This window comes from Pollachius pollachius (assembly GCF_949987615.1).
Source record: "Pollachius pollachius genome assembly, chromosome: 16".
In the NCBI taxonomy this organism is placed as follows: domain Eukaryota; kingdom Metazoa; phylum Chordata; class Actinopteri; order Gadiformes; family Gadidae; genus Pollachius; species Pollachius pollachius.
Window position 1 is genome coordinate 884593 of NC_136949.1, and position 15285 is coordinate 899877.

Below are 15285 nucleotides of genomic sequence, written 5' to 3' on the forward strand. Positions count from 1 at the left end.
AATATTGCATTGGAGACAGAAACACGACGGAGCCGAAGTCGTTCGGCGGGCCTTCCCGTTACCTCCACTGATGTTAGTTACGTTCATTACCTGGTGCTGCCGCTAGAGGGAGACAGTGAGCGATGGCTCCTCTCCGCTGGCTGGCGGACGTGCAGGAGAGATGGGAAACAATATCTCTGTAAAACTTTCCTCCGGGCTGTTGTTATGGAGCAGGTTATTCAACACACCATGCGGGAATTGCCTAAATGTATTGTCCAGGGGGCTTTTATTTTTACAGTTGCATGGAAAACCTTCCTGCGCATGAATGGGCCGTGGTGGAAAGCTCCTGGCTCCCAAAATAAAAATCCTTCAGCTTCAGTTCCGGCCCGCTTCTACATCTGAGATGTTGATTTGGTGGACACTTCTGTGGACTGGGGGGAGGGGAGGGGGGGGGGGGGAGAACATTAGAACCAGAAGAGGGACCGTGGAACATGACCCAGGGCATCTCAGGATGTTCCGCGTCTGAGAGTACGACTTAATCCACTGGGTTCCTCCTGCTCCACATGGGTAGGAGAACCCAGGAGGACCATGTGACTCCAGAGCCATACAACCCCCACCCAAACCACCACCACCATGGTCTTCCATGGCTGGGGTACTGGGAACTGAGGGGTCCTCCATGAGGAGGGAGGAGGTGGAGGAGAGAGGTGGAGGAGGTGGAGGTGGAGGAGGAGAGCAGACCTGCTCATGAGGAACAGGACAGTACAGAGCTGTGACGATATCAACGCTTTGCTTACACTCTTAAAGACTTCAAAATGTATATTTTATTGATATTTATAGTTCTGCAGCCTTCCGCCAATAAAAACGATCACCAAGCCTGATTTACACGTCTGGTTAAAAAAGAGGCTGTGAAGTATTTCCCTGTATTATACCGACCGGGTGGCAGTCGGAGAACGAGTTAAATAGAGACATAAATAAAAGACGTGAGAATCCAAACGTTCTCTGTCCTCAACGTCAACAAAGGGACACGGGGTGTGCAAGGCGACCATCTTGAATTTAATGTTCACAGTCCACTCTTTATTACTGGCCTACTGTGCTCAACTGGCTCTGTTTTTTTATTGCTTTTTGTAAGAAAACTATGTGATAGAAAACGTTATAATTTGGAGTTTTTCTTAGAAAATATATAAAAGAATAATGTACATTTATAATACACGGGAGAGTGCTCTGGCTTTGTCGTGGAACATACATGTGGTGTTACAGGGTATGCATCAAAACAACAGATATAGGTCACTACACCGTAGCAAGGAACCAAGGAAATACGCAGACTCCGTACAAAAAACTCAAATACATGCATACATACGATACAGTGCCATGCATACACAGTCCACTTAGGGCAAAGTACATTAGCTGGTACCTTCGCACGTCTTTCCTTTTAATTGAGATTTGTCATGCCTTCTCGCTGTACATACTTGGCAGGGGTCTACGTGATGCTCTAGCCTAGCCTAGCCTATCATGGTGTAGCCTAGCCTAGCCTATCTTGGCCTAGCCTAGCCAGGCCTATCTTGTCCTAGCCTAGCCTATTTTGGCCTAGCTGATCTTAGCTTAGCCTAGCCTATCTTAGCCTAGCCTCCTCTATAGAGAGCATCTGGTCTATTTGGGCTGGAGAATGCTAGGACATCTCCAACGTCGGAAACAGAATCTGTACGGGATGAGGGAGTGCTGTGGACAGAACCGCTGTCTCAACCTATCTAAAGACTGAGATGCCTCCTGCTTCAGTGGACCACAATGGGAAGAGATGGTTCCTCTCATCTGGGCAGTGATCCCCTAAACCGTTCCTATCAGGACGGAATGAACCCCTTTCATTTGCTCTCCACTGAGATTCAGTCCAAAGCTCCGCCCCCCCAGCTCTGACATGTCAGCTCCGCCCCTCCCCATCCCCACTGACCAATAGGGAGGTCCAGGACAGACCCTGCCCCACCAATCTGATCACCACTATCGTCGTCTCCCAGCGGAGCTCTCCAGACGTCAGCTCTGTGTCGCTATCTGCCGGGCACCGCCACTGAGCAGCCTTTACTGTCTTATCCGCCGTCAGCTGTCCTTGCTTATACTGTTAACCCTCTAGGGCGGGGACTCCATCTAGGACTGCTTTGGTCACTTATAATGAGGAGCACTGGATGCTGGGATACAGTGTTTCAAACTTAAGATGGAGAAGCTAGCTATATGCTAACTAGGAGCTAGCAACAAGCTGGTTCGCCATATTTTTCGTTTTATGAGCCTCTAGACCTTAACCAATTTTACAATGGGATCCTAATGGCTGCTGCTTGCCCCGTGCGTTGTCCCCCCTGGTGTGAACAGTTCACCCCCCTTAATGATGATTTTAGATCAAGGTTTGGTTTGAAATCATTCTGCATAATGAATGGATGCACAAATGGTCACAGAAATCCTACACAGTTGGCACTAATGTCCGTCAATGAGTCTCTCTGCTGAAGCCAGCTTCTTCAGGTTATCCACGCAGTCCTTCATGAGTTCAGGTCAGAGCCAGTCCGGGAGGAGGCTAACGTTCATGCGCTCAGACATCCCGCCGCTCGTCTCAGGAGACGAAGAGTCCAGTCCTCTCACCGGTCACAACAGAGCTGATCCTGACAGGGAACCCAGCGGGGAAACACAAAGGGTTATATGTTCATCTAGGTAGGTCATGCGTTTATCGTGTGACAGAACCAGCCGGCTGTTCCCTTCCACCTCGGGGGACACGGCGGTGTTCCTCGTCTGGAGACTCCACTCCATGCCCTGAATAACAGACACCGCTTCCCCCTCGCTGGTGGCCTGCGAAGGGAGCTCACCCACACCGTCTCTCTTTGGAAAACCAAAAGTGACCCCTGGACCTAGCACTGACATGGGCGGGTTGGTGTGTGCCGCTCTCTCCTCCATCACAGGCTTTAGCATCACCTTCCACAACAAGATGGTATCCTCTATCGATGTCTGAGGAAGAGTTTGACGAGGCTGTCCGTCCCCTTCGGAGGCGTGTCTGACCGTCGTTCTGTCAGAGGCTGGCTATGAATTGCTTGTGATTATTTGGTTTAACATATGTTTTTGTTTTCTACGATGCTGAAGCTAATATTTCCATGTGGATCGTCGCTCGGTCTTCAGCCTGTGAACCGCGAGCAAGTCGGAGGTTTGTGCCAATGAGATGCACCCTCTGTACCGAAGGACTGGCCAATGAGGCCCCTCGCTTTGACCAGCCTGACTCCTATTGCCTGGGGGCCCACAGTGGTGCCCGCCCCTGTGACGTCATGGGACGTTTCCGGGCCCTGGGAGGGGCCAACGCCTCTCAGCCTTCCCGATCACTGACGGATCCCTCGCCCGCTTGACAAGATCAGACGTTGGTCACGTGATCAGGGTTTTCCCGCACTTCGATGCACTCGATCTCCTCCCTCTCCCGCTCCCTCTCGCGCTCCCTCTCCCGCTCCTTCCGTTTGGCTCTTTTCTTCTTCTTGTGCCTCTTCTTGGACGGCGGGAAGAAGGTGAGGAAGACGGGCAGGATGACGAAGCAGTGCAGCACGGTGCAGCCGGCCGTCAGCAGGGAGCACTTGAACAGCGTGTAGGTCAGGTTGGAAGGCACAAACACCAGCGGCACCATCCCGATCACGAAGCAGGACGCGTTCTGCAGGATGGCCGCGCCGTGCTCCTCCAGCGCCAGCTTGATGCACTGCGTCCGCGTGTGCTCGGTGGCCAGGACGAAGGTGTACAGGTGCGGCGCACAGTGGTCCACGGCGAAGTTGAGAGTATAAATAAGGCACAGGATGGAGATGCCGTCCATGCCCACGTTCCACAGCGTCATCAGGCCCAGGACGCCCAGCTCCACCGAGGTCACGGTGAGGATCAGCCACAGGTTCCCCAGCGGGTTGATGACCAGGAAGAAGGTGAGGATGAGGATGGTGAGCACGCTGAACCCTGAGGTGAGGATGGGCGAGATGACGGAGGAGCTGTAGCGGTCCATGAACACGAAGGTGGGGTTGAAGGCGATGAACTTGATGCTGTTGATGAGCATCAGCGGTCGCAGCTTCTCCAGCAGCTCCACCACCTCCTCGCGCTTCTTCTCCGCGGTCCGCGCCACCAAGTACATGCGTGAGGCGATGATGTCGTACTCGTCGCTCTCGCGGTTCTTGGAGAAGATGATGTCCTCTGTGAAGTGCTGGTACTCCGGGCTGCGCAGGAAGGAGCCCTTGAGGATGTGGATGAACTCGTTCTTGGTGGACGCGCTGACGTTGGCCACGCGCAGGTAGTGGTAGAAGTTGTCCATCCAGGAGATCTTGTTGAAGCCGTTGCTCAGCGTCTTTAGGTGCTCCTGCACTGTGGAGTTCCAGTACTCGATGGGCTCGTAGATGTAGAAGCCGATGACGGGGCTGTAGTTGCTGAAGTACTTCTGCTGCGTCAGCGCGTACGAGACGCTGGGCGAGTTACTGGCCAGCAGGTTGACCACGTTGGAGCCGTCGCTGATCTGCAAACAGCCCATGAAGGAGAAGGAGGCGTAGATGAGGTACAGGATGACCACGAAGGGCTTGACGTAGGTGTTGGTGATCCACTCGGTGTAGTGCTCCCGCAGGAAGTGCTGGATGAAGTGGTTCTGGTAGGGAACGCTGTCGTGGTGCGTGGACAGATCGTGGCCGTCGCTCATCATGGTCTTGAACCAGGTGGGCTGGCGGGCCAGGTACTCCACCGACGGGATCTTGCAGCAGAACACGCTGTGGTAGCGGTTCTGCTCCAGCTGGCCAGCGAACACCAGGCAGGAGCCGTAGAAGGAGAAGACGTAGAAGTAGTTGACCAGGACGGCCACGCACATGCTCTGGCAGAAGATCTTCACGGACTCGATGTTGGTGAAGGGGCTGGCGCCCATGCCGAAGGTGATGATGTAGAGCGAGCTGGTCATGGTGTAGCACACCATCACGTCGGCGAAGGCGTCCGCCACGCGCTCCTTGAAGGGCAGGTTCTCCCGGGTCCGCCTCCAGCCCGCCAGCAACTCGAACACGCCTTTAGTCCCGTGACCTGGAACACAGGGAGGTCGGAGGTCAGAGGTCGTTAGGGGTTCCTTGCACACTCGGAAGGAACGTTGTTGGATTATTTTACAGTGACCATATTAGGTCACGCTCGTACACAGTTTCAGTCAAAAGGTGTGACCGTGACCTAAGAAAGAATAAAGGATCAAACGTATCCAAGAAGTGGAACAGAGTTATTTTGGCTATGCGCGTCATGTATAGTGTCTTCTCACACGTTCAGTCCCTCGTGGCTAATTTGGAATGCCTATCCGCTACAATGGTCACTGTAAAAGAATCAAACAACGTTCCTTCTGAGTCTTCACAGAGAGGGGGGGGATTAAGAGACGGCCCTCTGTCATTGGGTCAGCTAGAGAGAGTGAATTAATGTGTTGAATGTAGCTCTACAATGAAATGACATATTACTGACTTTTTAAAAAGTAGTCAATGTATGGGAAACGCTATCGATCGGGGGGATGATGAAACGACCGCCCGAGGGAAGTCGATGTGAGTGGAGCTCTGCATTAGCCTGGCTGCTGGCCTGAGCCTCTGGTCAAGGCAGCACATCGTAGAACACTGGACCGATGGTCAGGTACATCTAATCTACAATAGATGAGTTCTCTACTGGATTTCTGTTTCTGCAAGTTTCCTAGGATGTTCTGGGTTAAAGGGCGTATTTAACGTGTGTGTAAAGAGCTGTTACCGGGATTCAACTACAGGTTTCTCTGGGTTTGGACATTGTCTGTAAAGATCGGGATGTGAGTTCACAACCCAATAAACTAACAGACAACTGACAACATTCAATTGTCAGAATCAGAGTTCACATGTTTCCAGGCAGGGTATCCTTACACTTACAAAAATATTCCATAGCTTCTACCCTCTGCTACACTGTTGTTAATTTCCTGGATGTACAAAGTGAATTAACTATAAAGGTAAGGGAAGGAAGTAGATAAGTTAATGAGTTAATCAACTCTAAAGGCCAATAAATAGATTAGGCCAATATAACGAGTGGAAAGCTTTTAGTTGTATTAGGCTGTCAGCTGATTGGCAGAGAGAGAGAGAGAAGGAGACAGACGTATGAAATGAATGCTTGGCTTTGTTCGTCAATGATCAATATTGCAACATTCAATGAAGCAACATTTTCTTTCCTTTATTTGGGAAAGTATAGAAAAGAGCAGCTGGTGATGGCAGAATGAAATGGAGAGAGAAAAACACAAACACACACACACTAACACACACACACACCGCCCCCTCGTACAGCAGAGTGTGTATGCGTGTTAGAGTGTATACTGTCTAACCCACTAAAGGAGCTGTCTCTGTACTGTCTAACCCCTACCTGCTCCTTAATGACCTGTCTCTGTACTGTCTAACCCCTACCTGCTCCTTAATGGCCTGTCTCTGTAATGTCTAACCCCTACCTGCTCCTTAATGACCTGTCTCTGTACTGTCTAACCCCTACCTGCTCCTTAATGACCTGTCTCTGTACTGTCTAACCCTCCCTTCTCCTTAATGACCTGTCTCTGTACTGTCTAACCCCTACCTGCTCCGTAATGACCTGTCTCTGTACTGTCTAACCCCTACCTGCTCCTTAATGACCTGTCTCTGTACTGTCTACCCTCTTTGGGTAGACAGTGTGTTCCTCTACGGTAGACTCCTAGCTGTCCGTCAGTCTGATCTGGGCTCTCCCCAGCCATGGTACTAATCCCCATCCTTCAATCATGAATCCCCCCCCCCTCGAAGGAACCCCTCCCAGGGAGCTTCTGAGGGTTGTTCCTTGTCGCCGCGGAGACCAGCACGCTACTTGAGCTGTCATGATTCGCCGTCCCCATGGAGACAGGCGTGCCGCTGAGCTGTCATTATTCAGCGTCGCCATGGAAACCAGCATGCTATTGAACTGTCTGTCATGATTCGCCGTCGCCACGGACACGGGCCCGCTACTGAACTGTGATGATTCGCCGTCGCCACCTTTAACCTCTTGGTACCCTCGTCGACCGTTACCATGGTGATCCCCCAGCCCCCCTCCCCCCCCTGTCGCGGTGTCAGCCCGTTGCCACTGGAGACCGGTGTTGTCAGTTCCACTTTGAGTCTGACCTTCTTCCTCCCAGACCTTACTACGGTCACCATCGTCAAGACAACCCTCGGCTACCGCCCCAACATGCTAACAACGTGCCTGGTTGTCATAGTAACGGACGATGATGACCACGTGGCGCTGTGATCACGCTCGCAGGAAACACAGCCAGATAATTAGTGTACACACGCACGCGTGCACATACCTTCACACACACACACACACCACACCCCAACACAAACACACACACACCCCTTCACAGACCCACACACCTACACACACCCTCCCTGACTCACCCATGGCGAAGAAGGGGACCCCCAGCAGCGTGGCGTTGAACTTCCCGTCGGAGATGACGAAGATGCCGGCGGCGGTGACGCTGGCGATGCAGATGGTCAGCACGCCCAGCAGCCCCAGGAAGGGCTTCCCCCGGAGGCAGTCCCGCATGGAGGAGGACACGGTGGCGGCTAGCAGCACCAGCCCCAGGCTCACCAGCACCTCCCCCTTGGCCAGCACGCCGGTGCGGTGGAAGTCCCGCCACAGGCTCCCTGAGGTGAGCGACTGCACCTGCAGCTGGTCGGTGGCGTGGGGGGGCGGCAGGCGGGCCAGGCGCCGCACCAGGGCGCAGAACTCACTCTCCCAGCGCTCGGCGATGGCGTCCTGCACGGGCGGGCCATGGTTGCGGAGGTAGTAGGTGATCTGGACGGCGCGCGCAAACTTCACCTGCTGGTCGCGGCTGTTGGGCGAGAAGGACACGCCCCCCAGCTGGTGGCCGATGAAGGACACGCGGCCGGTCTGCGGGGGAGGGGAAGGGGGCGGGGGGCGGAGTTAGTGGCGGTACAACACACCAGCAGAACATCTGAACCTCATCAGAGGAGGACCTGCCCGCTCCTCACTCCCACCTCTCCTCACACTCCTCTTCCTCTCCACTCTTTGAAACAGACGACACCGTTAGCTGTAGCTAGCCGCAGCTGAGGCTAGCAGCTATTTAGCTAGCCCGCCGCTGAGGCTAGCAGCTATTTAGCTAGCCCGCCGCTGAGGCTAGCTGCTAGTTAGATAGCCCATTGGGTGCGCTACAACAGCAGCGCTTAAGCAGTCAAGTGAGATTGTGAGGAGTGATGTCATGGTTTTAATGATGTCATTTTTTAATGATGTTGTGTTTTTAATGATGTCATGGTTTGAGGACTGATGTCATGGTTTTAATGATGACATGGTTTTAATGATGTCATGGTTTGAGGAGTGATGTCGTTGCTTTAATGATGTCATGGTTTATATGATTTCATGGTTTTAATGATAGTTTTGAGAAGTGATGCCTTCAATGTGTCCTCCTGGATTGAGGGGTGTGTGTGTGTGTTTTTGAGCAAGTGAGGAGCGGCAGAAGCGGTAGGATGTTATGCAGGATCGGTATAATGAGGTCGTCTCATCAGCAGAGCATCTGTCTCCTCACAAGAGGAGGTCCTGACGTCTGATGATTCCCCTCTCTCCCACCTCTCCTCACTCCTCGTTGAGCATAGAGAAATATCTCAGGTTGCACTAGCAGTGAAACTGGGTGGCTGGGAGTTGTAGTTCAGAGGTAGTTGTTGTTGTAGTCCTGCTACAGTTGCTGCTCTTTGAGCTACTCTTATAGATAGTTTATGAGAGGTCTTTATATGTTTTATTTTTTTGCATTTTTTATGCTTTATTATAGAGAGAGATAGAGTGGAAGGTATGGGAGACAGGACAGGAGAGGACATCCACCAAATGATCACGGGCAGGATTTGAACCCGGGTTGCTGCGTTCAGGACTGTGCCTATATGGTTTGAGCTTTAACCCGGGACGCCACCAGGTCTTTAAACTTCTGGTCAAATGCTATTTTATACAGGTGGTTACAGGTGAACAGGTGTAATGTCACCTGTGTCCGCAAAAGACTCAAGACTCACTTGTTCAGACTCTGAACCAGACTAGACTCTGTATACCCTCCCCCCGTTTGTCTTTCTTCTGACAAATGTAATCTGTGCCCTAAATGTAAAATGAAAATGTACTAATGTCATTAAGGTCACGAAGGTTAAGACTTCAGGAAAGTTCAATAAAGTTTGTTCTACTTCTCCCGCGAAGCGTCTGTCCTCTCGCTAACGCCATGCTAACGTCTAGGCTAACCTCCCGGGAAGCGCTTGGCTGACGTCAAGGCTTATGCCCTGCTAACTTCCAGGCTAACCTCCCGGGAAGCGCTTGTCTGACTTCAAGGCTTATGCCCTGCTAACTTCCAGGCTAACCTCCTGGGAAGCGATAGGCTAACATCAAGGCTAATGCCACACTATTGCCATGCTAACACCCAGGCTTATGCTAGGCTATAATGAGAGTTACATTGGGCTAATGTGGAGCTAACTCTGGATGGTTAAGGCTGTATTTGTGTGTATTCCTCTGGCGAACACAACACAACACAGCTGTGTGAATGTATTGTTTCCGAGCAGAGTGTTTGTAACGTAATCGCCGGTAATTGCTTGGGGATCACAGACGGCTCAGGCTCTCGTTGCCGTCGTGTAATTGGTTGAATTTCAGATTAATCTAAAGGACTTTCACAATGGGCTCTGGAGCTGGAGCTGGAAGGCCTTAGTTCTCAAATTTAAATAATGCCGTTAGACACCACCCAATGAACACAGTGCATCATAACGTAACTCCGCCCACTAGCTGATGGGTTCCTCATCATCTCATCGCTAGCGCTGAATTAACTAAATGTGTAAGAATCTACATGGTACAGTACATACATAGTACACAGTACAGCACACTTAAAGTATCTAAGTAGTGTATGTTATATAATGGTTTTAGAGTTTTAAAGGGATAAAATGTTGTTGCAGATAAGATATTCTCCTTGATCAACTCTAAAACATCAGAAGTTGGCAATTAGCAATGCTCCAATGTTAGCATTACATGCTATACATGCTAAATACACACAGACGCTAATCAGAGGAAAATTCGTGCACCGCTTGCTAAATCACTCAACCGTCGTGACTCATTCACATTCTCTTCCTCCAATAGGGTGCCTCCGCCTCCCGTCGTCATGGAGATGAGGCTCTGCCAATAGGGTTATGATTTATGAGGTCATAAAGCACGCCGCGACCTCCGCGTGACTTTGCTGAACTGCCTGGTGACGTCCAATCACGGTCAACCCTCCCCCCCTCCCCCATCCCCACCCACCTGACCACATGGTATATAAATATACAAGTACTTCTGTAATACTTAACATTGCTCTATAAATACACTTCTATGAATATTTGTTGGCAACGGTGATGCATATTCTGGGATACGCGGTGCCAAGCAATATCTTAATGAACTTCCTTGCTGTGCTCATATTTGGGTTAATATTGTTCTGATGTATGGCTAGACTGCTGTGAGATGATATATTGCTATGCTACGGTGCTAGCATAAGATGGCGTCATCAAGCTAACTCAGTCCTACTCAGCACAGTATATCCATACACAGTGTATATGTAATATAACCTAAAATACAGTTTAAAGTGTCTGACTGAGGTTTAATACCGTGTTTAGGTTTAAGTACTTTATGAATGAAATTAAAGTATGGCTTATTGGCTTTATAGCGTGAGAGCAGCTGTTTAGTTATCAAATAAGGCCCCTCTGGTATTTCTCTGGCCGTTAGTTTGAATTACACTCAAACTGAATTGAATGAGATTTGAATGCTGCAGGGTATCATGAAACTAAATCATTATGTTGCGTTTGTGTCGATATATTACACAGGATACCTGAAAGTCTGGTAGACAGTGTCTCTGTGAATGGTGACAGAGTTTAAGATGTAGCTCCATTATGAAATTAAATTGAAGATATATTTGTATTAATATAGTGGCTTTGTGCTTGCCTTCTGGGTATTATATCCAAAACACATTGAACACATTTATGAAAGGACTAGTAAAGAGATTAGACAACGAGAGATAGAGAAGACAAACTACAAGAGATAGAGATGACAAACTAATAGATATGAAGAACCCAAACTACTAGTGATAGAAATGAGAAACTACTAGATATAGATAGAGATGACAAACTACCATAGAGATGACCAACAACTAGAGATAGAGATGACAAACTAACAAAGATAGAGATGACAAACTATTAGAGATAGAGGTGACAAAGAAACTACCAGAGATAGAGATGACAAACTACCAGAGATAGAGATGACAAACTACTAAAGATAGAGATGAAAGACAACTAGAGATAGAGATGACAAACTACTAGAGATAGAGGTGACAGACTACTAGAGAGATAGAGAAGACAAACTACCATAGAGATGACAAACTACCAGAGATAGATAATGATGACAAACTACCAGAAATAGAGATGACAAACTACCAGAGATAGATACTGATGACAAACTACTAGAGAGAAAGAGGACAAACTACTAGAGATAGAGATGGCAAACTACCAGCGATAAAGATGACAAACTACCAGAGATAGAGAAGAAAAACTACTGGAGATAGAGATGACAGCTACTCCACACTGTTATATTTAAATGGCTTCTCCCCATCCTTTCACTATCTGCACATTAACTAGTAAAGTACTACCCAGTACACACGGGAGTACTCATCTCTGCTCATTAAAATATACATAAAGTGACGTGTGTGTTATAAAATATGAAACATGAACTCACAACCGTCTCTGTACTGCAGTACAACTTTGATCTGCGGCTCACAGACCAACAAACCAACCTTATCTGTAGACCGTTATGTTCCGAACAGACCATGACATTATTCATGAGAGAGGGAGAAAGAGAGAGAGCAAGATGTTCTATCGCTTCTCCGGTTCGGTTTAAACGGCGGAGAATGAGCTTCCCCCCCCCCCCCCCCCCCCCGCCCCCACTGCGCCAGCCTCACACGGAGTCCCGCTGGAGACTCGCTGCATGGGGCCCTCAGTCTCTCTCCCCCCCTCACCCCGCTCGCTCCCACCGGTTGTTTAAGAACAAACCGACCGACCGACCGTTCCATAACCCTCGCACGGAACGCTCCGGTGCTGCAGCCAAGACACACACACATACACACACACACACACACAGACACACACACACACACACACACACACACACGAACCCCGTTCATTCACAAAGACAGCCCTTAGCCAACCGCTGCAGCAGCAGCAGCATTTCTCTCATTATTCACTCACTCACTCGCTCCCGCGTTCGCGGCGGCGGTGACGTCAGCCAGACGCACGGTTGGAATAAAAAAAAAAGCCTCTCTAACGTGTTAGCGTGCGGCCCGCGCGGCGCCGCCGGTTTAACCGGGTGCAGAGCGGGGTACGGGTACCGTCTCCCTCCCGGTGGTCGTCCTCACCTTGAGCGTGGTGTTGGGGTATGCGAGCGGCACCTTGTGCACCGAGCTGTTGGCCAGCACCGCAGACCGGATGTCCTCCAGCACCGTGACGATGTCGTCCCGCAGGCAGCTCTTGTCCCGGTGGCTGAGCACGCACAGGTGGGCGAAGGTGTAGTTGAAGCCCTTATAGTTGACCTGCAGATCCAGCACCTGCTGGTGCACGAGCAGCACCTCCCGGGCCAGCTCCAGCACGTTGCCCCCGGCCCGGGCCAGCAGGATGAGCCGGCCGTAGCGCCCCGGGGTGTGCAGGTCCGAGTACAGCTTGTGCTTGGACTGGTCGATGGGGAACAGGCTGTTGGCCAGGCTGCGCTCGATCTTGGCCAGGCTGTGGGTGGGCGCCACGAGCGCCTCCAGGTCGGTCTCGGGCTCGAAGCGGCTGAGCACCGTGAAGCCGAAGATGATGGTGAGCACGGCGGGCACGGTGAGGAAGAACACGGGGTGCCTGCTGACAAACAGGCCGAGCCAGTAGAACGACGCCTTCAGCCCTCTGTGGAGGACCTGCCGCAGCATTCTCCTCCGACCCAGCATCCACGCGCCTCATCCGCCTCGCGCCGAGCCAACACACACGCAGACACGCACGCGCACAGCAGCCGCTACGTGCACACATGCGCGCGCGCACACACGCACACACGCATGCCGCTACACCTGGAACACAGCAATGCAGCAATTCGCGGAGGAAAGATGGGCGCACGCGACGGACGGAGGGGTTTGATGCGGCGTCAGTCGACGGGAGCGGACCGTGTGGGGCTCGCGACGGGCCATCCCGCCTCCGGTACTCCCGCTGCTGCCGCCTCGCGACGCTGGGCTCTGCATGCGTGCGTCGGCTCGCCTCCACACTGGTGCACACGCGCAGCCACACTCGCGGTACCGCGACTGGTTTCTGTGTTTAACCGAGTCCATGTGGTGGGAGGAGACAGGGGAGGGGGGGGGGGGGGGAGGGATCGGGAGGAGGAGGAGGAGGAGGCTGCTGGTTATTTTTGGTCCAGCGCTCGTGCAGCGGCGGGAGAGTTGTGAAATATTCCCGCGCTGCAGGACGGCGGGATGGAGTTGGCGGGGATCCGCATCATGAATGGATGACAGATCTCACCGGACGACCCGACTCGGTACCTGCTGCGCGAGGACTCGGACTGTGCCGGACCGGTGTTGGGGATGATGTGTTCTCAAGGGGACGCGCGCACAGCCCGCGGACACGGCTAAGCCCTTAGCCCCCCCCCCCCCCCCCCTGTCATTGAGTGTTTGCTGATAAAGTGTTTTATTGTAGCCCCGCGAGACGTGGACGCTCAATGTCATGTGATGACGGGGTGTTTTCATCCAGCAGATGTTCCCGCCCCCTGGAGGCAGGAGGGGGGAGGAGAGAGGAGGGAGGAGGATTAGAGAAGATGGATGAAGAGGAGATGGAGAAGAGGAGACTGAGGAGAGGAGAGGAGGAGGTAATGGATAGGAGGAGAGGAGATGGAGGAGAGGAGACTGAGGAGAGGAGAGGAGGAGGTAATGGATAGGAGGAGAGGAGATGGAGGAGAGGAGTATTCAGGAGCCCTGTAGAGGGGATGCTTTAAGTTGAATGTAAAGTGTGCTTCAGTCTGAGTCCTCTCTTGACATTGAAGTCCATCTTTTTAATGGAGAGCGTCAAATACACTTCACCCTCCACAGTAACGTCACCACAGGTTTAATCCCCACCTTGGCTAAAAATAGGGAATTAGAAAAGCAGAAGGTTAATACCTAGACTAATGCTAAAAATACCTATTAAAGACACTATAGCCTTTATTGGCTAAACAATACAAACTTGTGAATGAATGTATATGTTAAAAAAGTAATAATAATTAACAGTGCTCAACAATATTAAATATAAAAATGCTCAAAAACACTACAGCCGCCAACTATAGCTTATGTTTTAACTAGAGAGGAAAATATACAATTTCTTTATATTGTTTTTATTTGTGTATATATATATATATATATATATATATATATATATATATAAATAATTGGGTTTTTGTCAATACCCAAAGAATACTACTACCAATATTAATAACATCTCCCCTCTATTAAAGGTCCAGTTTAACTATCAGACACACGCTTCATGATATTAACTCATCCAGCTGTAACATGTTAACATGTTATCTTAAAACAGGCTCCGCTCCTTGGAACGCAGGGGTAATGTGATGATGTAATGTGGGCGTGTCCTCTGGGCTGAGACCTCAGAGTTCTTCTGCATCGTGACAACATGAACTCCGCAGACTCCCGTTATCACTTTCATTTAGACTCTGAATGCACGCCAAGGCACGCTTTCAGCAGATCTTACTGATCTAGAACGTAGAGCTCTGATTCAGCATCAAAGGGCTCTGTCTCCTACTGATCTAGCTCTATAGAGCGCTGATCGAGAACCGCAGAGCTCTGATTTAGCACCATAGAACCGTCTCCTACTGATTTAGAACCATCGCTCTGTCTCCTACTGATCTAGCTCTATAGAGCTCTCTGTCTCCTACTGATCTAGCTCTATAGAGCTATCTCCTACTGATCTAGCTCTATAGAGCTCTCTGTCTCCTACTGATCTAGGTCTATAGAGCTATCCCTACTGATCTAGCTCTATAGAGCTATCTCCTACTGATCTAGCTCTATAAAGCTCTCTGTCTCCTACTGATCTAGCTCTATAGAGCTATCTCCTACTGATCTAGCTCTATAGAGCTCTCTGTCTCCTACTGATCTAGCTCTATATAGCTGTCTGTCTCCTACTGATCTAGCACCATAGATCTGTCTCCTACTGATCTAGCACAGTTTAGGGTGCTATAACTGACTGACAGACTGAGCTGTGAAGAAGACCAGACTGCTGCTACTGTGATAAAGGGAAGTCTTTCACTGTGATG

General features: G+C 50.6%; 1 protein-coding gene across 1 annotated transcript; it reads right to left on the minus strand.

The window, feature by feature from the left end:
• Nucleotides 1-3349: 3349 nt before the first annotated feature.
• ptchd4 (patched domain containing 4) lies at nucleotides 3350-12949 on the minus strand (the record flags this gene model as incomplete). Its single annotated transcript, XM_079753601.1, has 3 exons — nucleotides 3350-5019; nucleotides 7371-7866; nucleotides 12383-12949. The coding sequence occupies 3 exons, from the start codon at nucleotides 12947-12949 to the stop codon at nucleotides 3350-3352; spliced, it is 2733 nt and encodes a 910-aa protein (XP_079609727.1).
• Between the last annotated feature and the right edge of the window lie 2336 nt (nucleotides 12950-15285).